Below are 20506 nucleotides of genomic sequence, written 5' to 3'. Positions count from 1 at the left end.
ATGTGTATGAGCAAAAGAATACGGATTAAATTGTGTTCATATGTACAGTAATGAACAGAACATTTAATAATGACACACGCCCTGTTTGTTTGTTTTGCTATACTTTCATGCTCCAATATTATTTGAGGTTTCAAAAAATGAGTTCGAGAAAAGTCTGACGCCAGACAATTTAATTTAATGTGTAAATCCTTTGTTGTTTTATGTCCATAATATTATTAAATTTATATTACTATGAAGTGAAATATTTAATCGGGTTTTAAGTTTTATAAATATACGTTTTGTCTGCATGAATTAAAATAATGTATACCTCATCAAACTGTAAAGTGAAGTTTTTTTTTTAATTTTTTTTATTGTGATTAACATTTTTCTTTTGTCTGTTTAGGTTCATAATTGTTCTAAACAAATCTTAGCAAGCAATGATTGTGCACTCATTTCGTATGGCATCTAAATGTTTCACCTACTCTGCTAAAAGCAGATCTCAGATCTGTCGCTAACCCTTTCATCGCTGCTTCTTGTTCCGGCCAATAAGGCGCGAAGTTACTCACATACTCAGGCCAGGTAGCGTTGCCATCACATTGAGGTGGTCATTTGTAAGTTTCAAAATAATATTTACAGCATGAATATTTAAAACACGACATTATCCAGAATACTTGTTAAACGATATAGTCGTACACGTTCATTTAACTTTGTGACCAAACTGTTAATTCCCAGTGTTTGTTTGCAGATTCGGCTACACGTGGAAATTTGCCGTTCTAAACTTGAACAGGATCTTTAAAACGGCGAAAAACAATGGCAGAAAAACCGATATGGGAGCAAATCGGCAGTGGATTCGTGCAACACTATTATCAGCAGTTTGATACAGACCGCGTGAAGCTCTCCGAACTGTATGTAAGTGGATTATTTTTAGGGAAATGACTGTCAGTGAGCGCGTGATGATCCCTGTGTTATGTTGTTTTGATCTGCCTGTATTGTGTTTTAGCTGTAGGATATTGTTTATTGTCTTTATCACTCCATTCTATGCCTGTATATCTGATTACGATATTACCTTTTTCTCCTATAGACCGATGCTTCTTGTTTGACATGGGAAGGAGAGGGATTTCAAGGGAAAAATGCAATCATGACCAAATTAAGTGTAAGTTATCTTATTTTACACCTTACACCGGTCAATTCTGTCATATACACATTGTCTTCCTAAATGCATCTAATAAAATGTGCCTGTTTGCAGAGCCTTCCCTTTCAGACCATTCAGCACATCATCACCGCTCAGGACCATCACCCCACTCCAGACAGCTGTGTCATGAGTATGGTCATGGGCCAGCTTAAAGTAAGACTGCAATTATTAAAACAGCTCTGTTTCATTGGACAGCTGTCTGAAATTAAGATTTAATTAGTTGATTTATGTGTTTTTGTTAAAAGAAAATTATATCAGTGCTGTTATATGTCCAAAAATAAAAATCTCCTTCATCGGAACAGATTTGGAGAAATTTAGCATGGCATCACTTGCTCACCAGTGGATTCTCTGCAGTGAATGGGTGCCATCAGAATCCAAAGTCCAAACAGCTGATAAAAACATTACAATAATCCACACCACTCCTGTCCATCAATTAATGTCATATGAACAAAAAGATGTGTGTTTGTAAGAAACATATCCATTATTAAGACACTTTATGAAGAAAAATAGTCCTCAATCCACAAAACTTTTCTCCAGTGAATAAATTGCCTTAAATTATGTACAGATAAAGCATTGTGTACAGGTATAAAACAAAAACAAATATGTCTGTGCTTTGATGTGAGAGGACAACAGGGGATGGACTTGTTCACTAGAGGAAACGCTATTATTGATTATGGACTGGTATTTTGGCCAGTTACAAGTAAAAAAAATTCAGACATAAATTGATTTTACAAAAGAGTTACTTGTGAATTAATGTAATGTGTTTTATCAGCTTTGGACTCTCATACTGATGGCACCCATTCACTGTTGTAGATCCATTGGTGTGCAAGTGATGTAATGTTACATTTCTGCAATATCTGTTCTGATGAATGAACAAAATCATCTACATCTTTGATGGCCAAGGGTTGAGTAAATTTTAAGCAAATAGTTATGTTTGGGTGAGCAAGTTCTTTTAATACGACTGTTAAATATCACAAACATTAATGTTGTTTATGTATATTTTTACAGGCTGATCAGGACCAAGTTATGGGCTTTCAGCAAGTCTTCTTGCTGAAAAATGTAGATAACAAATGGGTCTGCACCAACGACATGTTCAGATTAGCGCTTCATAACTTTGGAGCATAGTATGTATAGTATTTACAATCCATGCAATTTTTGTATCTGGAGTATGGCCTCCCCTTTCATACTCCAAACTGATTTCGTCCTATTTTGCAAAGGATCTTGAAGATTCATGATCATCTCCAGATAAGAAAAAGACATGTTAAAAACAACTGATTATAATAATCATAGTCATATTTCCCTGTTTGAAAATAACTTGAGTTTGATAATAAATCTCATGTTAGTACAATCCATCTTTGATTTCCTATGCTTCATTCTTTGGTAAAGTGTCTTTGTTATCGATACGTTTTATTTTATCTAAATAATAAAACCAGATTTGACATTAGTGAAAAAGTGAGTACTATTAGAAAATGACATTGGGGAAAGAAAAACGTTGGTGTCAGATGCCCCAGTTAGTTTGTATAGGCATTACTGCATTTACCTCGGCGGGTCATTTAAGTTCATACAAAAACACCTGTAATCAAATAGTTCTGTTAATGAGGGCTGATTGGTCAGTCAATCCAGTGTAGTCAAGATAAATGGTTTGTCTTTTCAGCATTGTCTGCCAGAGGAATAAACAAAATGTAGTGTCTGTGGAAACATTTTACATACAACAGTCTCAAAACCAACAATTTCAAATACGTACAAGATACAGTGGAGAGAATATGTATTTGATCCCATTTACCCACTTACAAAGAAATGAAAGGTCTGTCATTTTTATGGTATTTTTATGTTAAGGGATAGACAGAATATCAACCAAGAAATCCAGAAAAAATGCATTATATGGAGGTTAGAAATTGATTTTCATTTCAGTGAGTGAAATAAGTATTTGATCCCCTACCAACCAGCAAGAATTCTGGCTCCCACAGATTGGTTATGTGCCCCTGTGGAACACAGACTAGTCCTGTCACTTTAAGAAGTTACTCCTAATATCAGCTCGTTATGTGAATAAGACACCTGTCCACACAATCTGTATCTTCCATTCCAACCTCTCCCACCACCAGGGGCAAAAGACCAAAAAGCTGTCAAAGATGTCAGAGACAAGATCGTAAATCTGCACAAGGTTTGAATGGGCTATAAGACCATCAGTAAGAAGCTTGGTGAGAAGGAGACAACTGTTGTTGCGATTATTCTGAAATGGAAGAAATAAAAAAATTACCATCAATTGGCCTCAGTCTGGAGCTCCATGCAAGATCTTGCCTCATGGGGTAAAGATGATCATGAGAAAGGGGAGGGATCACCCCCGAACTACACGAGAGGAGCTTGTTAATGATCTTAAGGCAGTTGGGACTACAGTCACTAAGCAAAACATTGGTAACACACTACACCACAATGGACTGAAATCCTTCAGCATCCGCAAGGTCACCCTGCTTAAGAAGGGACATGTATACGCCTGTTTAAAGTTTGCCAGTGAACATCTAAATGATTCAGACAAGGCTTGGGAGAAAGTGCTGTGGTCACATGAGACCAAAATTGAGCTCTTTGGCATTAACTCGACTGGCCATGTTTGGAGGAAGAGTAATGCTGACTATGACAACAAGAACACAATCCCTACAGTCAAGCATGGAGGTGGAACATTATGCTTTGGGTCTGTTTTTGTGCAAAAGGTACAGGACAACTTCACCGCTTTGAGGGGCAAATGGACAGGGCCATGTCCTGTAAAATCTTGGATGAGAACCTCCTTCCCCCAACCAGAACACTGAAGATGGGTCTTCCAGCATGACAATGACCCAAAACATACTGGCAAGAAAACAAAGGAGTTGTTTAAGAAGAAGCACATAATGGTCATGGAGTGGTCGAGCCAGTCTCCAGACCTCAATCCTATAGAATCAATTTTTAACCTTTATATAATGTGGGGTTCTTTTCTGGATTTTTTAGTTGGCATTCTGTCTCTAAAGCCCCTTTCACACTGCCATTCCGGCAAATACACGGGTAAAGTGTTCCGGCAATTGTTCCCGGGTCGCTAGATTTGGCACTTTCACACTGCCAGTGATTACCCGGGATATGTGCGTGCTTTCACACACAACCCGTAAAGATCCCGTAACGACACGTGACATCAGGGCGTGACGTGTAATGTACGAGTTGAAAACGTTAGGCACGTTATACTTTCACTGAAGCAAGCGAACGATCTCGGCGTCAGCGCGGAAATTTAGGAACAAACTGATCTCTGCTTCATTACAGTTTGCACATATTTTTTGTCGCGAACGTCGATCTTCCTTCAAAACAGCCGGTAAAAGAGTCACGCGATAATGTGCGTCATCACTTCGACACGGCATTAGATCTGGCTTTTGTTCACACAGCGCTCGTCCCTGGTTGAACCCGGCAATGTTACTAGGTCCCCGACCCGGTTTCAATGCCGGAATCAATCCCGGGACTTGGTTGCTTTCACACAGAAGGCGACCCGGCAATGTTCAGGCAATATGCCGGGTCGGACGTGCAGTGTGAAAGGTGCTTAATAGGCCACACTTACACTGCATGGTTCAAGTGACCCAATTCCGATTTTTTCCTCTCATGTGGCACAGATCGGATATGACCGGTGAACGTGTAAGCAGGATTCCGCATGGATTCCGATTATCTCAGATCGGATTCAGGCCTCATTCATATGTGGTAATAAATCGGATATGAATCTGATACGTGCATTTGCGTGTGCCGGATACGGGTCACTTTTAAAAGATGATGTAAGCCGGTCGTCAAAAAAATCTGATATAATCAGAAAATCGGATTTGAGCATCAAGACCTGCATTGAATCAGAATCAGAATGAGCTTTATTGCCAGGTATGTTTACACATACGAGGAATTTGTTTTCGTGACAGAAGCTCCGCAGTACAACAGAATGACAGCGACAGAACATAAAACACATAATAAAAGAATATAAAGAATAGAATAGAATAATAGAATAGAATAGAATAATAGAATAGAATAGAATTGTAAATGCAGTTTAGACGTTAAAATAAGCCTACCATTAAAAATGACAGACCCTTCATTTCTTTGTAAGTGGGCAAACTTACAAAATCAGCATGGGATCAAATAAATATTTTCCCCACTGTTAATTCACTACGAAGTGTCTTTTCACCTAGCTGCTATGTATATCACTGCACAGCTCCCATAGAGGGTTTTTGTGTTTTGAGTTAAGTGGTTAGTTTGGGACATTTAGTTCAATCGTTTGTCAAATGTTGTTTTGCAGACATTTTGATACGCAACAAAATATGAACTTTCTTTACATGCTTGTATTTTAACGCTCAATCATATTAGTAATAGTGAATGAGGCACGTGTAGAGTGGCCACGCCATTTTATTTATGAACTATATAATGTAGAAGAATTACATTTTAATTTGCTTAACATTTTTATTTTGTTTCCATAATTTAATCTACTACGAAGAATCTAAGTATTCGTTCTTCAAGCAACATTAGTTAATTTTCTAAAACACTAAAAATTTTATCGCGTCTAACATAAAATCGCATAACTTGCTACGTTAAGACTATTGTAGCTACTAGGAAACCAAAAATCCTCAAGATTTTCTAAGAAAGCCACTTATCATTACCCATGGCCTGACAACCCATTAAGGACACAACATCGTTATGAAACGTACAACGCATGTTACGATGATCGCAATCATCATTTGAAACAATTTCGGGTCATTGAACCAAAAAAATCCCATAATTGCTGAAATATGCATTATTTATAAAAATAGTTACATTGGATTGTCTCATAATTTTAAATTTAAAAAAAGCGAACAAAATTTTCGTTTATTAAACATTCAATAAAACAAACAAAAAAACTGCTTCACATGCATTTTAAGTTAACTTTTTGTCATACAATAAAAAAACACAATTGAATTTCTAAAAAATTACATGCACCGTCACTGCAAGTAGCTATAATCCGATTTTCATATGCCTTTGCTAGTGTAAATTACTTGTTACCCATTGGATGAAGACTAGTGGTGTGATATGACTTCAGCAACAAGACCCCTCCCATCATGTGCTGTTGCTCAGCAACCAGCTGACTGTTCAGGGGCCATCTAGTGGCTATGCCTGTGAATTACAAGTATGGCGCCCCCTCGTGACCAGACCACATCTAAGAAAATGCATCATTATGATGAATATTTGAAAGAATGAAACTATAACCACCACAATACTAGGTCCAACTTAAAAGTTAGACATACCACCCCACGTGATTACCACTGAAAACCAGCAGGAGTGATACATAATAAAGTTTTTCCATTTCAAGCGAACTTAAATGCGATTGGCCAGGCACGCAGTATGATAATTATGCCCTGATGTCACTTCCCAGTTGTTCAATGCGCCATTTTCTCGACTCAAAACGGCAAGCACAATAAATGAGTCCTACTTGCAAATATTAATAAATATTCTTTATTGCTGGTTTCCATAGTTGAGAGTGCAGATTTATTGTTTCAGCATTTTACACCGCTTTCACATCTTTTCTCATCGGTTCTGGCAAGCACGCGGATTGGTGAAAGTAGCTAAATCCCCTCCCTGAGTCGGTGTGGCGCTGAAAAAAGGTAATGTCCTCACAATTATAGCAGTGGGCACATTAGCTTTTGCGTTCAGTTGTTGCGGCTTCGGTATGATCAGGAAGTAGAATGAAGCTCATTAGCCGAGAGCTGCGAAAAGGTTACTGTATGACATCACTGCGTTATTTAGAATCGCGCGTTCTCGGGTAGAATCAGTTGTTTTGCGATTTGAAATCGTTCCTTTCGAATTCTTATTGAGGTGGGGCATTTGTTACATTGTATTTGGCTAGTTTAGAGTGACGTTAGACGATTGTTTCGAACATTTCGTGCGTTTTGGCGGGTGTGGATATGTTTTGGTCAGCAGTCGCAGTTGATGCTTGCAATAAATAAATAATAACAGCTTGAATTAGACATGCATTAAGGCGCTCACAAGCTGTGATAATGTACATTTTTGCAGTTAGAAAGTGTTGCATTTTTCTGATGCAGGGCTAAGATGTCACATTTTGTCTTTTGTTCTCAATATTTGTACATTTAGCATGCAAATACAGCATGTCTGTTTCTAACATTGGCGAATACCGAGTTGTAGAAATTACACGAGGGAGTTCTCCATGAGTGAGACGTATAATTTGCTGTAGTACTGAATTCATCAGATTGTGGTGTTATCGTAATCATTGCACGTTCAACAGGCAAAGATGTGAAGCACATATGACCCATTAAGAACATTGTAACCCCTTTCACAAAAAATAAAATAAAAATAATTACTATTTACCTAAAGAAAATTAAGGACTGTTAATGTTCTTTTGCACAATTTCATGACAAATTATCCCCCATTTTTTTATGAATGCCAATTTTATCTATATAATTTGAATAACTGAGTAATGGAGATGTGATAACCATGCAGGGTCAGAAATTAATCAGGTCAAAAGTGACAAACTTCCTTTGATATTTTATTTTTGATAAAATATTACAAATAATTTAAATCCTAAATTAAATAAAGAATACATAGAAATAATATGCAATTCTCTTTCTCTCTCTTTCTCTCTCTCTCTCTCTCTCACACACACACACACACGAGAGGGAGAACATGTGTAACTGTAAAAAATGTCACTAAAAATTATTGTTATTTTTATGAAATTCAAATGTATATTAAACAGCCTGAATTATGAAGGTTTATTTATTTATTTTTTTATTTTTTTACCACAACTAGATATCTAGAGTGTGGTTTCATATACTGATATACCATATAATTCACTAATACTGTTATTACGTTAATAATTTTAGTTCCATTTTGTAGCATAGAAATAAACATTGTTAAAACTTTGGAAACCTTTAAAACAATATGTGCGTGTATATAAATGAATGCAGTCACAAACAAAATGTAGTAATGTACACTTATGTAAGAGATTAGTGACTACATTGTAAAGTTTGTCTTGAGTATATATATATAAATAAATATTCCCATTTCTTAGTCTGTTGTTTTGGGTTACCCTAAGGGTTTATGCAAGCATTTATCTCCAATGTCGATTAACTTAATATTTAATATCAAGTGCTTTATGCTTTGTTCATCGGTGCACACTCTTTTGATTTGTTAATTCAAATCTGAATTAAATGACCAGACTATTCCTTTAAAAGCAATGTATTTGGATCCATTGCTCGGACACTGTATTCAGTATCTGGTATACTGTATCTCTGTTGGTTTCCATGGTAATGATTTGGGTGCCAACATGATACCCAAAGAGTTTCTACAAAAACTGAGAATGGAAAGCTGCAAAGGTTTGGAATTTAGTATGGGCACTAGGGACATGTGCCTACCAATATCCAGAGACTACATAATTGTCTCTAGCAATAATTTTTACCAAACAGTTAAAACATATTTTAATGGAATTGCTTGAGTTATATTGAATTTTGTGTTTTCTGTTCAGTCTGTAAAAGTCAGTTATGGCAAACAATTCAATTTTAAATTTTTAATCTGCTTGCCTATGTTAAAAGTGATTGGCTAAAGTGTTATGACATACACCTAATTACACCTTTATATATAATTCCAAGGCTGGTAAATAAATCAAAGTAAAAATCACAAAATATTGACATCAAATGGAAACCAAAGTGATTCTCTTTCAGGTTTAGGACGATGTACCAGTTTCCAGTCAGAGGGTTGGAGAAGATCCGCAGAACAAGACGAAAAGTGAAAAACATTCTTGGAGAATTTGGACTTGAAGAATGTCTTAATTTGGGTCAGGTATGATTACCATGTATAAATAAAAATTAAATAGACTACAACTTAAATCCCATTTCCATGTGTATCAAAATAGCCTTTTACTTAAAATGTCTTTACATTTGAAATGTTATTTCTCTTTTTGTAATTCAGGAACTCCAGGAATTTTACCCAGGAGACAATGTTTTTGATGCCACAGACTGGCCCAGTTTATCCGATGGGTTTGAAGGACGGTGGAAAAAGAAGGTGAACTTCAAATGTTACTTTAGTAAATTACTTTTGCTTTACTGGGCCACAACTTTTTAAATAATGAGCATCTCTGAATATTGAGTGGCAACTAACCAAGAGTTTTCAATCCTTAGTGGGAATATCGGACGCGAGGTTTATGCTGCACTTTATGCGAGTTCTCTACAAGAACCTGGCATGCCTACAAAACCCATGTTCAGCGCTACCATGATGAAGAAGAGCGTCTGTGCAAGCTTTCAGCATGTACTTCTTGCCCATTTATAGCCCACCCCAGAGTGGTCTCCAGGCACCTCAGATTGTTCCATGTTGAGGACACAAAGTTAGAAACTCAGACTGTCCCACAGCTGCCTTCAAGGGCTGTGAATGGCACCACGTTTCAGTGCCGAAGATGCTATATACAAGATACTCTTTTGTATAGTGTGAAAAAGCATGTTCTTCTTTATCACTACACTTCCACATTGAATAAATATGCAGGGCAGAGATCGGAGCGGGAACTTGTGGCCTTAGGAGACAGGTCTCAGAAATTTTACTGCAAAAAGTGTTACATATCAGCTGAGTCATCCGAACACTTGCTGTATCATCTTCTGACCTCAGAAAAGCACAAGGAGCTGGATGTTCATATTAGAGCTCTAATTTTTGAAACAGAAAGTACGAAACAGTACCCTGCTCTACCACCAAAAACACAAAGCACTCCTGCTGTCTTGATGATGAAAGATCAGCCAGCGGTGACTTCTACACTGACTGCTAGTGGAATTAAAGGACCGGATAATGGTAGTTCTGCAGTCATTGCTGCCCCTGGAACCAGCCAGGCATTTCTCCCAACTCAAGCTTCTGCTCTGGTTCAGCTTGCAAGTGCTGAGGCTAAGGGTTTACTGAGGCCTGGAGTCCCACTGGCTTTTCAGAACACCCAAATTACCAGACCTGCCATGCCTCCTGCTCCTAGTAGCATTCCTCCCAACCAGGTGTCTGTCAGAGTAGGTCTACCTAGTCAATCACAACTGCAGCCCGTTTCCCGCCAAATTTTCTTGCCGCCAGGTGTTCGCCTTAATGTACCGGCTGTTAGGCCTCCGGCTCCTCAGTCCCTCGCTGCTAATCCAAGAATGCCCATAAATCAACCCGCTTCTGGAGGCACCATGATAACCTCTCAATCACTTCTCAGCCATTTGGTCCCAACTGGCAACAAAGTTGATGGCTTGCCCACCTACACTCTTGCACCTTTGCAGGTCCTTTCGGTCCAAGGAAATAACTCGCAAGGAGTCAGCAAACCACCCATGCCGGCATCCCAGAACAACCTACCTGTTCAGCAAAATAAACCAAACACCTCTTTGCCGGTCCCAAAGCAAACCAAGAAGTGGATCACATGTCCTATTTGTAATGAACTCTTCCCATCTGACATCTACGAGTCCCATCCAGAAGTTCACAAAGAGGCAGCTAAAATGCCCAAGGTGGGTCTAGCTGCTCGTGCTCCATTTTTGAAGAAGATGCCAGACAAGACGGTGAAATGCCTGACATGCAAGATCTTGATTTCAGAAAAGGGAGTTTTTGAACACCTGCTTCATGGCATGAACTGCTTGTTCTGTTCGGGGCTCTTCTACTCCATCAAGCAGCTGGTCGACCACATCCAGATGGAGCATAATGTGAACCGAAAGAGCAACTGTGACTTCATGAGGCGTGAATACCGACTCTATACTGATGATTCGGGGAATCTGCTTTTCCCTTACTTCGACATCAGGACCACGGCTCCTAAACTAATTATGGGTGAGAAGGAGCTCAATCTCGCGTTGGTCACAAGCTCCCTCGATCTGATTTTTGTGAAGATGTTGCCCAACAATCCTCTGGCTACTGGCAAGCTTTCCGCACCATGCAACATGTCCACACCCAATCCGGACAGCACTGAGTGTCCCTTCTGCTCAGAGAAGCTTCTGAACAAGGAATGCTATCAGCTGCACCTCAAAGAGAAGCATTTCATTGTGCCCACTCTGCATGCTATACTTAAAACCCCATCGTACCGATGCCTCTACTGTGGTGGTGTATACACTGGGAAAACCACCACCAAGGCCATCATTGTCCACTTGGCTAAATGCCGCAGTGCACCCAAGAGTCTCAAGGATAGTGATAAACTGAATTTAGGATTAGCTGTTACTCCCAGAGCAAACCGAGCAGTTGTATCATACCCAGCTCATCCAAAACAAATCACTGGTCCAACCCCGACTCCAGTTCAAGCCTCTGTTCCTGCCACCCAGCCACCAGAAACGGAAGCAGAGATGCAGAGCAAGTTGCGTCTGGAAATAGCCTTCAAGGAAGCTATGGAGGCGAATAAGAGAGAGCGGGAGGAACGTTTGGCAAGGAAGAGAAAACTTGAGCGAGACAGGCTGGCTGGTCTGATTCTTCCCACACCTGAAGTAGTAATCGATCCTTCTGTACAATTAGCATTGGATCCTGTCGGAATGGAGTTGTCCACCTTTGAAGCACGTCGTGAGTTTGTCACTAAGTACTTTAATACACAGCCTTACCCGCACAAGAAGGAGATTGTTGCCCTGAGTAGCCGCTTGCTGCTTAACAAATCTGACATTGCTTGGCAGATTAGCTCAAAGCGTACCAGATGTCTGAAGAACATTCAGAAAACTAAGGCTGTGGTGCTTTTAGGCTTCAATATGGCTGAGCTGATGAAATTGAAGCATAACCTCTACATCCCAGAGATTGAGCCGGAGAAGGTGACCACCGTGACAGACACCGAGATGGAGGACCTCCAAGAGTAGCTTCACGTTAGTACTAAGGCACGGAGGACATGAACACAAATTTTACTTAGAGCCTAAACCTCTACTTATTCCTTGAAGCAAAGAAAAATATGTTCCATTCTCACCGAAACTAGTGTTAAACTGTTAACCAAGTAGAACTTGAGATATTGAAACAAGCGAAAATGTGTTCGATTTTTGGCTGCTGTTCATAAAGGTGTGTTTGAATACTCATGTTTTGTTTCATATTAACCATTTTAAAGCATACATCCATTATCTTTCACCGAGGCATCACTTCATGCAAGATTCATGTTAAAGTAGATGTTTGTAGACCATTTATAGCTCTAGGGTTGAAAATGTTTGTGTGAAATATCCTTTCCATATTTGCCAAATGTCATAAACTATTGTTTGTGACATATCCTCTATATATTTGTTGGTAATGTAAGTTTATGAAGTTACTGGTTTCCATTTTGTTTTAGACCAGGTATCTTTCTGTTAATCAATTGCATTTATTGTTAAATTTCTATTTTGCTTGCCTTATACTTTTATAAATATGGTATATTCATATTATTGTTTTGATCAGATTGTTTTGCCAAAAAAGGTTTCTCTTGAAATATGAATGGATGCAGCTTACCTAAGTGACATCCTCTCAGCTGATACTTGCTAAAGTGTGGTGCTTTGCAGAGGAATTTGATTTCGTTGCAGTTCATTTCAATTGTATAATGATTGTAAGCATATTGTAGACAATCTTGATAGAGATTCTTGTTTTTTCCCCCCTGTTCAGTATTCAGTATAGTGATCCACAACATCTAAGCTTAAAAAATTTGTGTAAATAAATTAGAGCATATATACATACTTACAAGTGCACTTCTTTCAGTTGTATGATTATATGTAGTACTGGCCATTTTCTCAAACCTAAATGTCATTAGCAGAGAACAAAATGTATAAGTTAACTAGTATGCAGTTTATTTAAATAAGTATTTATTTACAGTACTAAAATGGGGACAATAAATATAACTTTATTATTGTGATCATAGATATTATTTGAAGATCTAAAGAACTAAATGTTCTTAATTTTTTAACACATTTGCTTGCGGACATTCTTCATGCTGCCTGTTAAATTTAAAGAGTATTCTGTCATGAGATATATGACTACAAAAACCCTTTGGATGTTCTGACTAGTAAATATAAAGGTTGTTAAGGTTTACATGTCTGTAGAATTATTATTTTGTAATTTTAGGTTAAAATGTATATAAATGTTCACAGGAAAGTGCATCTTAAATCCTGATGAACATGTCTGCTTTGATATATCCAGATATAAAGAGCTCATTTGCAAAAACAGATAACACTATGTTAGTTTTTTTTTTCAAAAACCATGTTTTTAATTACGTTATTGTGGTTTTATTGTGTTATTAGCTGTATTAGTTATCTTTGAACCTAATCAAAATGTTTTATTAAGATTGGAATGCACAATGAAAAACATGATTTTTGAAAATTGTTAAAAATGGAGTTATCTGTTTTTACAAATAAATTATTTCATATACACTTTCCTTAATACATTAATACACCTAAAATGTTGAACATGAAGCCCATAGACACAATTTCTTTATAAAGTTTTTCAATTAATTACCTTTTTGCTTTCTCAGGTTAATTTTAAATTGTCTTAAAATCATTTAAGATTTAAATTTTACATTAAGTTATAAATGTTATATATATATATATATATATATATATATATAAACATTGCACATTCAATTAAAATGAGTTTACATTGGCTTAGTACATGGTAATTATATAAAATATCAAAGTATTTGCCATAATACTTTGATGTGCGTATTTGTTTGTGATTATGGGCAAAACTTAATAAGTAATAATAAGGTAATAAATAATAAGGCTGACACATCTAATTATTTAATGACTCTTTGAATGCATTCTAATAATTTAAACATTGAATTTACGTATCGATACATTTGACTGAAAGATTTCTATTTGTAGACTTCAGAGCGAAGCAGCTTCCTCCAATCCAGCAGATGGCGATGATAATATCTGGACGCACTGTCACTAGCAGCCATAGTTGCGGTTACATCGTTGCGCTACTAAACCCAGAACCGCTCAGAAAACACTCATAATCTACACCGCAGGTTTAATTTAAATTTTGAGGTAAGGATTGCATTTGCATTTAAAGTTTTTTTCTTTTTCATTACTCTAATATTTCACCGAAGAAACCGACTATTGTTTTCTAGAATTCTGAGCTAATTGCTAACGCGAAACCAATGTGTGAAATGTAAACAATTCGTATTTCTTGATTCTGAGAACGTTTGAAGAGTTTATTAACCCAGTGCGTGCGGTTCACAAGCAAATGAATTTGACTTTGACTTTTTTTTTAATTTTTTTTAGAAGTGTGTTTGGATATCCATCAAAATGTCGTACATGCTCCCTCATCTTCACAATGGCTGGCAAGTGGACCAGGCTATTTTATCAGAGGAAGACCGTGCTATTGTTATACGATTTGGCCACGATTGGGACCCTACGTGTATGAAGATGGATGAAGTGTTGTACAGCATCGCCGAAAAGGTATTTCAGTGTCCTAGTAACTTATTCAACCACCGAGCTGAACGTGAACACCTCAGATCAGCTAGAATTTAGTGTACGAATATGTTTTGTAACCTTCATTACACCAATGTTTTGGAAATAATTATGTATTTTGTGTTGTTGTATGTGCCTAATATCACGTGTTCCCTCAGGTGAAGAATTTTGCAGTCATTTATCTTGTGGACATCACAGAAGTGCCAGATTTCAACAAGATGTATGAGTTGTATGATCCTTGCACAGTCATGTTCTTTTTCAGGTGAGTCCTCAAGCAGTATAATAACTAGAGACAGTTGGTTTATCCATAGTATTGAGCCAAGTCAGTCAGCATTTCAACAGACCCTGGACCACAAAACCAGTCTTAAGCTTTCCATTGATGTATGGTTTATTAGGATCGGACAATACTGGGCTGAGATACAACTGTTTGAAAATCTGGAATTAATAATTTTTACAAACATTTTTTTTGGATATTGCTAAAAATATACCCCAGCGACTTAAGACTGTTTTTTTATTTATTTTATTTATCCTTTATTTTACCAGGATAGTCCCATTGAGATATAAAATCTCTTCTTCCAGGGAGTCCTGGCCAAGATGGCAGCACAGAAAGTTTTCACATAAACAACATACAAACATAAAACTCAGAATCTTTCATAAAATTTTGTCCAGCACTCAAAATAACAACAAAAACTACTTAACCAAACATACACACGTTTCCCTTAGATTGGTCAATAAGATATTTTTTTAAACTTTTAAAGAGGGGAGTGCTTCTATCATTATTATACTCTGCAGCTCATTCCATAACCAGGGAGCATAGGAAGAGAAGACAGTTTTACCAAGCTCTGAACGTACTCTAGGAACCTTTAAAAGCAATTTAACCCTAGATCTAGTGCTATAAGTACAGGTGAAACAGAGGAAACAAGAGGAAACAACTTTGAATAATTCTCTTTCTTGCTTCTAAAGGAAAACATTTCTTTAAAAGAAAGAGGAAACCCAGTTTTGGTCTAAGCTTTTTCAAGACATTTTCAATATGTACATTAAAACCTAAATTTTCATCTAGCCATATGCCTAAGTATTTATAACCATTTACTCTTTCTATACAGTCCCCTTCTAAAGTTAAAATCGGGCAATCTGTTTTAATGGAACCACGGGTGAAAAGCATATAATTTGTTTTTTTTGTGTTTAAAACCAGTTTCAAATTTGACAATGACAGTTGCAAAGACTGAAAAGAATCTTGCGGAAACTCCATGGCTTGGTTCAAAGAATGTGCTACTGTGTAAATGATTGTGTCATCAGCATATAGATGAATTCTAGCTGGGGTTATCCCACAACCTATGTCATTGATATAAATAGAAAATAAAATTGGTGCTAAAACAGAACCCTGTGGGACACCTTTTTTAATTGTTTGTTCTGCAGATATAACACTTTCAACTGAGACACATTGAGTTCTTTCAAATAAGTAATTATTAAACTAATTTAGAGCTGTTTCACTAAAACCCACACAACTAAGTCTCTGCAACAGTAGTTTATGATCTACAGAATCAAATGCTTTGGAGAGATCTACAAATAAAGCTGCACAGTGCTGTTTACTATCCAAACATTTAATATCATTAGTGACCAGCCTGGCTGCAGTTATATTACTGTGACCTGATCTAAAGCCTGATTTGAAATTCATTTAAAATTTTATTTTCAGTTATAAACTGTTTTACTTGATCATTTATAAAAGATTCAAATACTTTTGCCATCACTGACAACCTTGAAATCAGATGGTAATTATTCATCTCGGATGGATCACCACCTTTTAACAAAGGTAGAATCATAGCTGATTTCCATGCACGAGGAATAACATTTGATTTTAAACTTAAATTCAAAATTGAAGTGATGGGCTCTGTTATAAGATCTGCAGCAATTTTTTAAAAGGCTCTATTTTATCAGATCCCGCTGATTTTTTACAATCCAAGTTTGATAAGGCTTTATAAACTTGTGAAGCTAAAAAAGGAGTAAAAGTGAACAGCTGAGAACAATGCGAAGCATTTGCCACATTGCCTTCTACATTATGTTCCTTTAAATTACCAAAGTCTGTAATTAAGTCAGCAGTGATAAAATGGTTGTTAAAAGCTTTTACAATATTTTCTTTGTCCCGTATTACACTCTCATTTATTTTTAAACAGTCCGGCAGACTGGTGGAGTTTTTTTTACCACCAATTGATTGGGTCAACTTCCAGAAATTAGTCGGATTGTTCAAATTTTCATTCATCATATTTATATAATAATCACATTTACATTTTTTTTTACCAATTTTGTACAGTTATTACTTATTGCCCTATAATTTACCCAATCCATATTATTATTTGCTTTCTTCGCTTTAGCCCATGCATTATCTCTATTTTTTATAAGAGAAGATATTGACTCATTAAACCAGGGATTATCTCTACTTCTTACTCTAAACCTTTTAAAAGGTGCATGTTTGTCACATATAGTCAAAAAAGTACATTTAAAATACTCCCATGCTATATCAACATCAGGTACCTGTGAAACGACATATAAATCCCTATTATAAATATCTTGCAGAAAGGCTTGATCATTAAAATGTTTAAATTATCATTTTAAAATAAAACGTGGTTTACTCTTTGGAATCCTACAATTCATTACACATACTATTGCACAATGATCACTTGCATCATTACAAAAAACTCAGAGAATCTATGAGGAGCATTGGTTAAAATAACATCAAGTAGCGTGGATTTAACTAGATCTTTATGATTTAACCGGGTGGGTAAATTTATCAATTGATCCAAACAAAGAGCGTCGCAAATACCCTTGAGTGGGTCAGACATTTGTGATAACCAATCCCAGTTTAAATCCCGAGTAAAATAAGCTCTGATTTAGTCCAGTTATGGAGAAGGTCCGTAAGTGAAGTAATAGCTTCACTTGAAGCCGAAGGGGGATGATAACATCCAACAACGATGATATCTGGACCATTAACAAAAACTAATTTAATTGCCAAAAGTTCAAAACAGTTTGGTTTGCTGATGGATAATATACAAGTGCAGTTTAGCTTAGACTTAATATAAACGGCAACTCCACTACCTTTTTTTGTTCGATCCGATCTAAAAACATTATATCCCTCAATATGTATCATGGTATTAGGAATTGACTTCTTTAACCATGTCTCTGATAAACCAATAATATCAGAGTTCGTTGAATCAGCCCATATTCTTAAGTCTATTTTGTTTACCAAACTGCGTACATTGAGGTGAAAAAGATGCAAACCATTACTAGACTTAAACTCAGCAGGATTTTGAAGCTGCGCATGTTCTGGGCCTGGATTAGGGTGGATATTGCCCGATATTAAGAGCAAAAGAAAGACCAACCAGCTCTTCCGTGCTGCGCCGGCTGTCGAACTGTCCCTATAGATGAACGTCGCATAGGGAGACAATTTTCCGTTTCCACGCACCCACAAACATCGCAGACCTCTCGATTTATCCCTCAGAATAAAAGGCGCCCGACCAAAAAGGCACCTCTCAACCCAAGGCCTCATGACAGGATCTCCATCAACTGGCTCCAGGGAAGTCACAGTGTTTGAAATAATCCACGAATACGATGCAGGTAGTTTCTGCGTGTGGCCAAATATTAAAATGTAATGGATTTAAACATTGTTTAATCAAAATGTAAAGTGAAACATCACCAGGCCGTTCGCGTTCTCTGCAGGTATTTGTTTTAATACATAGTGTATTTTTAATTTGTTTATGTTCATTATGTATTGGCATATTACATTATGTATTTTAACAGTGTTATTCAATACAATTAATAAGTAATTACTTGGTTTTATTTTATTTGAGCCAGTTATTATTGCGTTAGTATATATAGTTATTTTATATATAAATAGTCATACTAAAGCCTGGTTTTTACTTGGGTCTGTTTGTGTTACTAAAAAATATCAGATTACTCTGTCAAAATAATTAGTAGATTACTTGATTACCAAAATAATCATTAATTACAGCCTTAGATTAGTTAAAATGTTTCTAACTACAACTGCAGTATTTAACTTTTTGTAATTGAGACAAATATTGTGTCATTGAAAATTTCTTAAAAATAGTATTAAAAGATTGTCTTGTTATACTATTATACTTGTTAACCAAGTATCTGTATTTTGTCTCATCTTTCTGTATTGTAACCCCCATAGTGTTGATAAGCAGTGATATACCTCATAGTTTTCCAAGTCTATGATGCAGCTTTCATTGTTCAGGTCAACCATATATTCATGAAAAAAAAACAGTTTGAATAAAGAAAGCGATAACTTTGCCATAGTATCCTTTCAAATGTTAAAGTTTGCCAAAGTCATTGCATACTTTCCATGTGCTGCCCAGCCCCGGCCCTGGAAAAAAGTTCAGGCTCTGGATTTTTTTTTTGCTTTTAACCCTGGAATTGTATGTGGAACAATCTAGACTTGCTTGTTTTCTTCCCCAAAAGCACAGAATGGAGAGTTATCTCCACCTAGTGGTGAACTCTACAAATCCTTTATTCTTGTGGATTGACATGCTCTGATTTACCATTACTCATGTAAACATTTACTTAATGGTTGTAGTAGTTTAACAGTGCATATTTATGCTAATACATATTTCTACATTTGCTCATCTGTTTCAGGAACAAGCACATCATGATTGATCTTGGCACTGGCAACAACAACAAGATAAACTGGACCATGGAAGACAAGCAGGAGATGATAGACATAGTTGAGACTGTCTACAGAGGGGCGAGAAAAGGTCGAGGTCTTGTGGTGTCCCCTAAAGATTACTCAACCAAATACAGATACTGATCTCTGTGCTCTTATTTAGTTTCTGCGATTTTATTATTTTCATCAACATTGGACAAGATCTGAGCATTCAGCAGTATGGTCATTTGGACTATTAAATTCTCTTGTTTTGGATTTCAACTTTATATGTAAATGGGTTTACACCGTTGCAGTTATGGTCACCAGTCTTCTATAATTTTGTCTTTCTAACAATGTCCTTGTACATTAAATGGATGAATAAACGTTATTTGTGATTCTGCTGTCTGTATTTCTAAATTGTAATTTACCATTACAGCGCTAACATGCAAACATAACTTGACGATACATTTACATTTTGTTCTACAATGTAAACTGCACACACTCACAGTCCAAACATTCTTATCTAGTTACTTATTAAAAACTAGGAGTTGCAAGACTACTGATTTCTACTAGTCGATTTTTATTTTTAAAAAATGCTCGAGTTACTCAACTACTTGTGGTTCATGCTATTGTAAATAAAAACACATTAAATCTTTTTTTATCAATAAACGCTTATTAATTCATAGCCTTGTGCAACAGTTACATATGTAAATTGTCAACACTTCATAATTATGACATATTTAAATTTTCATGTAAACGCCAGTATTTGTATCTGTAACAATCACGTTTTTTTGTATCTGCATTCGTATATAACGTCGTATAGTTACTTGATAAGATCTTTTTTTCTTATAGTTATCACTAAACAAGTATGTCTTGTTTAACTAAAATAATTAATTTCCAAAATAATATTTATCATGCATGCAGAGAGATGTCATGACAAACGTTTAGTGATCATTTGAACACGGCTTAATCAGTTCAGTGCGCACATTTTCATTACGCAGAACTCTTTAAGCGAGTCTTTATATGAACAGCTCTAACCAAATGTGCGTGTGCCGGGCAAACCAGCAAAAGATAAAGATGCAAACATGTAGGCCTAATTGAAAATGTATCTGTATCTAAGTTGATTATTAGCCTACTCTTGAGAGAGAATTGGTTTGGTTTTTGAGAGACTGAGACGCGCAACGCGGCTATTTGGTGAGCTCACTTTGCTTATTCCTTTCATTAGTATCATATCATAGCCTAAGGTTTAAATCATTGCTTTTTAAATATATACAAATAATAGAATGTGTATGATGTATTATTATAGGTGATATTACTCTTGCCAAGCTCTGA

The 20506-nt window shown here is 36.4% G+C and overlaps 3 protein-coding genes across 5 annotated transcripts; all 3 read left to right on the top strand.

The window, feature by feature from the left end:
- Positions 1-429: 429 nt before the first annotated feature.
- LOC132144701 (nuclear transport factor 2-like) lies at positions 430-2612 on the top strand. Of its 3 annotated transcripts, none has more exons than XM_059555251.1 (5): positions 430-590; positions 767-888; positions 1061-1132; positions 1226-1324; positions 2180-2612. In XM_059555251.1, the coding sequence occupies exons 2-5, from the start codon at positions 790-792 to the stop codon at positions 2294-2296; spliced, it is 387 nt and encodes a 128-aa protein (XP_059411234.1). In that variant the 5' UTR covers positions 430-590; positions 767-789; the 3' UTR covers positions 2297-2612. The 3 variants fall into 3 exon arrangements, with proteins under 3 accessions (XP_059411234.1, XP_059411233.1, XP_059411232.1); XM_059555250.1 differs by having other exon boundaries at positions 441-590; positions 712-888; XM_059555249.1 differs by having other exon boundaries at positions 534-888.
- A 3968-nt stretch (positions 2613-6580) lies between these two features.
- On the top strand, positions 6581-12789 carry LOC132145227 (activity-dependent neuroprotective protein 2a-like). The gene is made up of 4 exons (XM_059556067.1): positions 6581-6789; positions 8860-8977; positions 9107-9199; positions 9316-12789. Exons 2-4 carry the CDS (start codon positions 8870-8872, stop codon positions 11956-11958), a joined length of 2844 nt encoding a protein of 947 aa, XP_059412050.1. The 5' UTR covers positions 6581-6789; positions 8860-8869; the 3' UTR covers positions 11959-12789.
- Positions 12790-13950: 1161 nt separating this feature from the next.
- On the top strand, positions 13951-19572 carry LOC132145229 (thioredoxin-like protein 4A). Its single transcript, XM_059556070.1, has 4 exons — positions 13951-14094; positions 14332-14508; positions 14679-14782; positions 19168-19572. The coding sequence occupies exons 2-4, from the start codon at positions 14356-14358 to the stop codon at positions 19337-19339; spliced, it is 429 nt and encodes a 142-aa protein (XP_059412053.1). The 5' UTR covers positions 13951-14094; positions 14332-14355; the 3' UTR covers positions 19340-19572.
- The last annotated feature ends 934 nt before the right edge of the window (positions 19573-20506 follow it).

Source organism: Carassius carassius, chromosome 8 (assembly GCF_963082965.1).
Source record: "Carassius carassius chromosome 8, fCarCar2.1, whole genome shotgun sequence".
NCBI lineage: Eukaryota > Metazoa > Chordata > Actinopteri > Cypriniformes > Cyprinidae > Carassius > Carassius carassius.
This window is presented reverse-complemented; position numbering and strand designations above follow the sequence as displayed.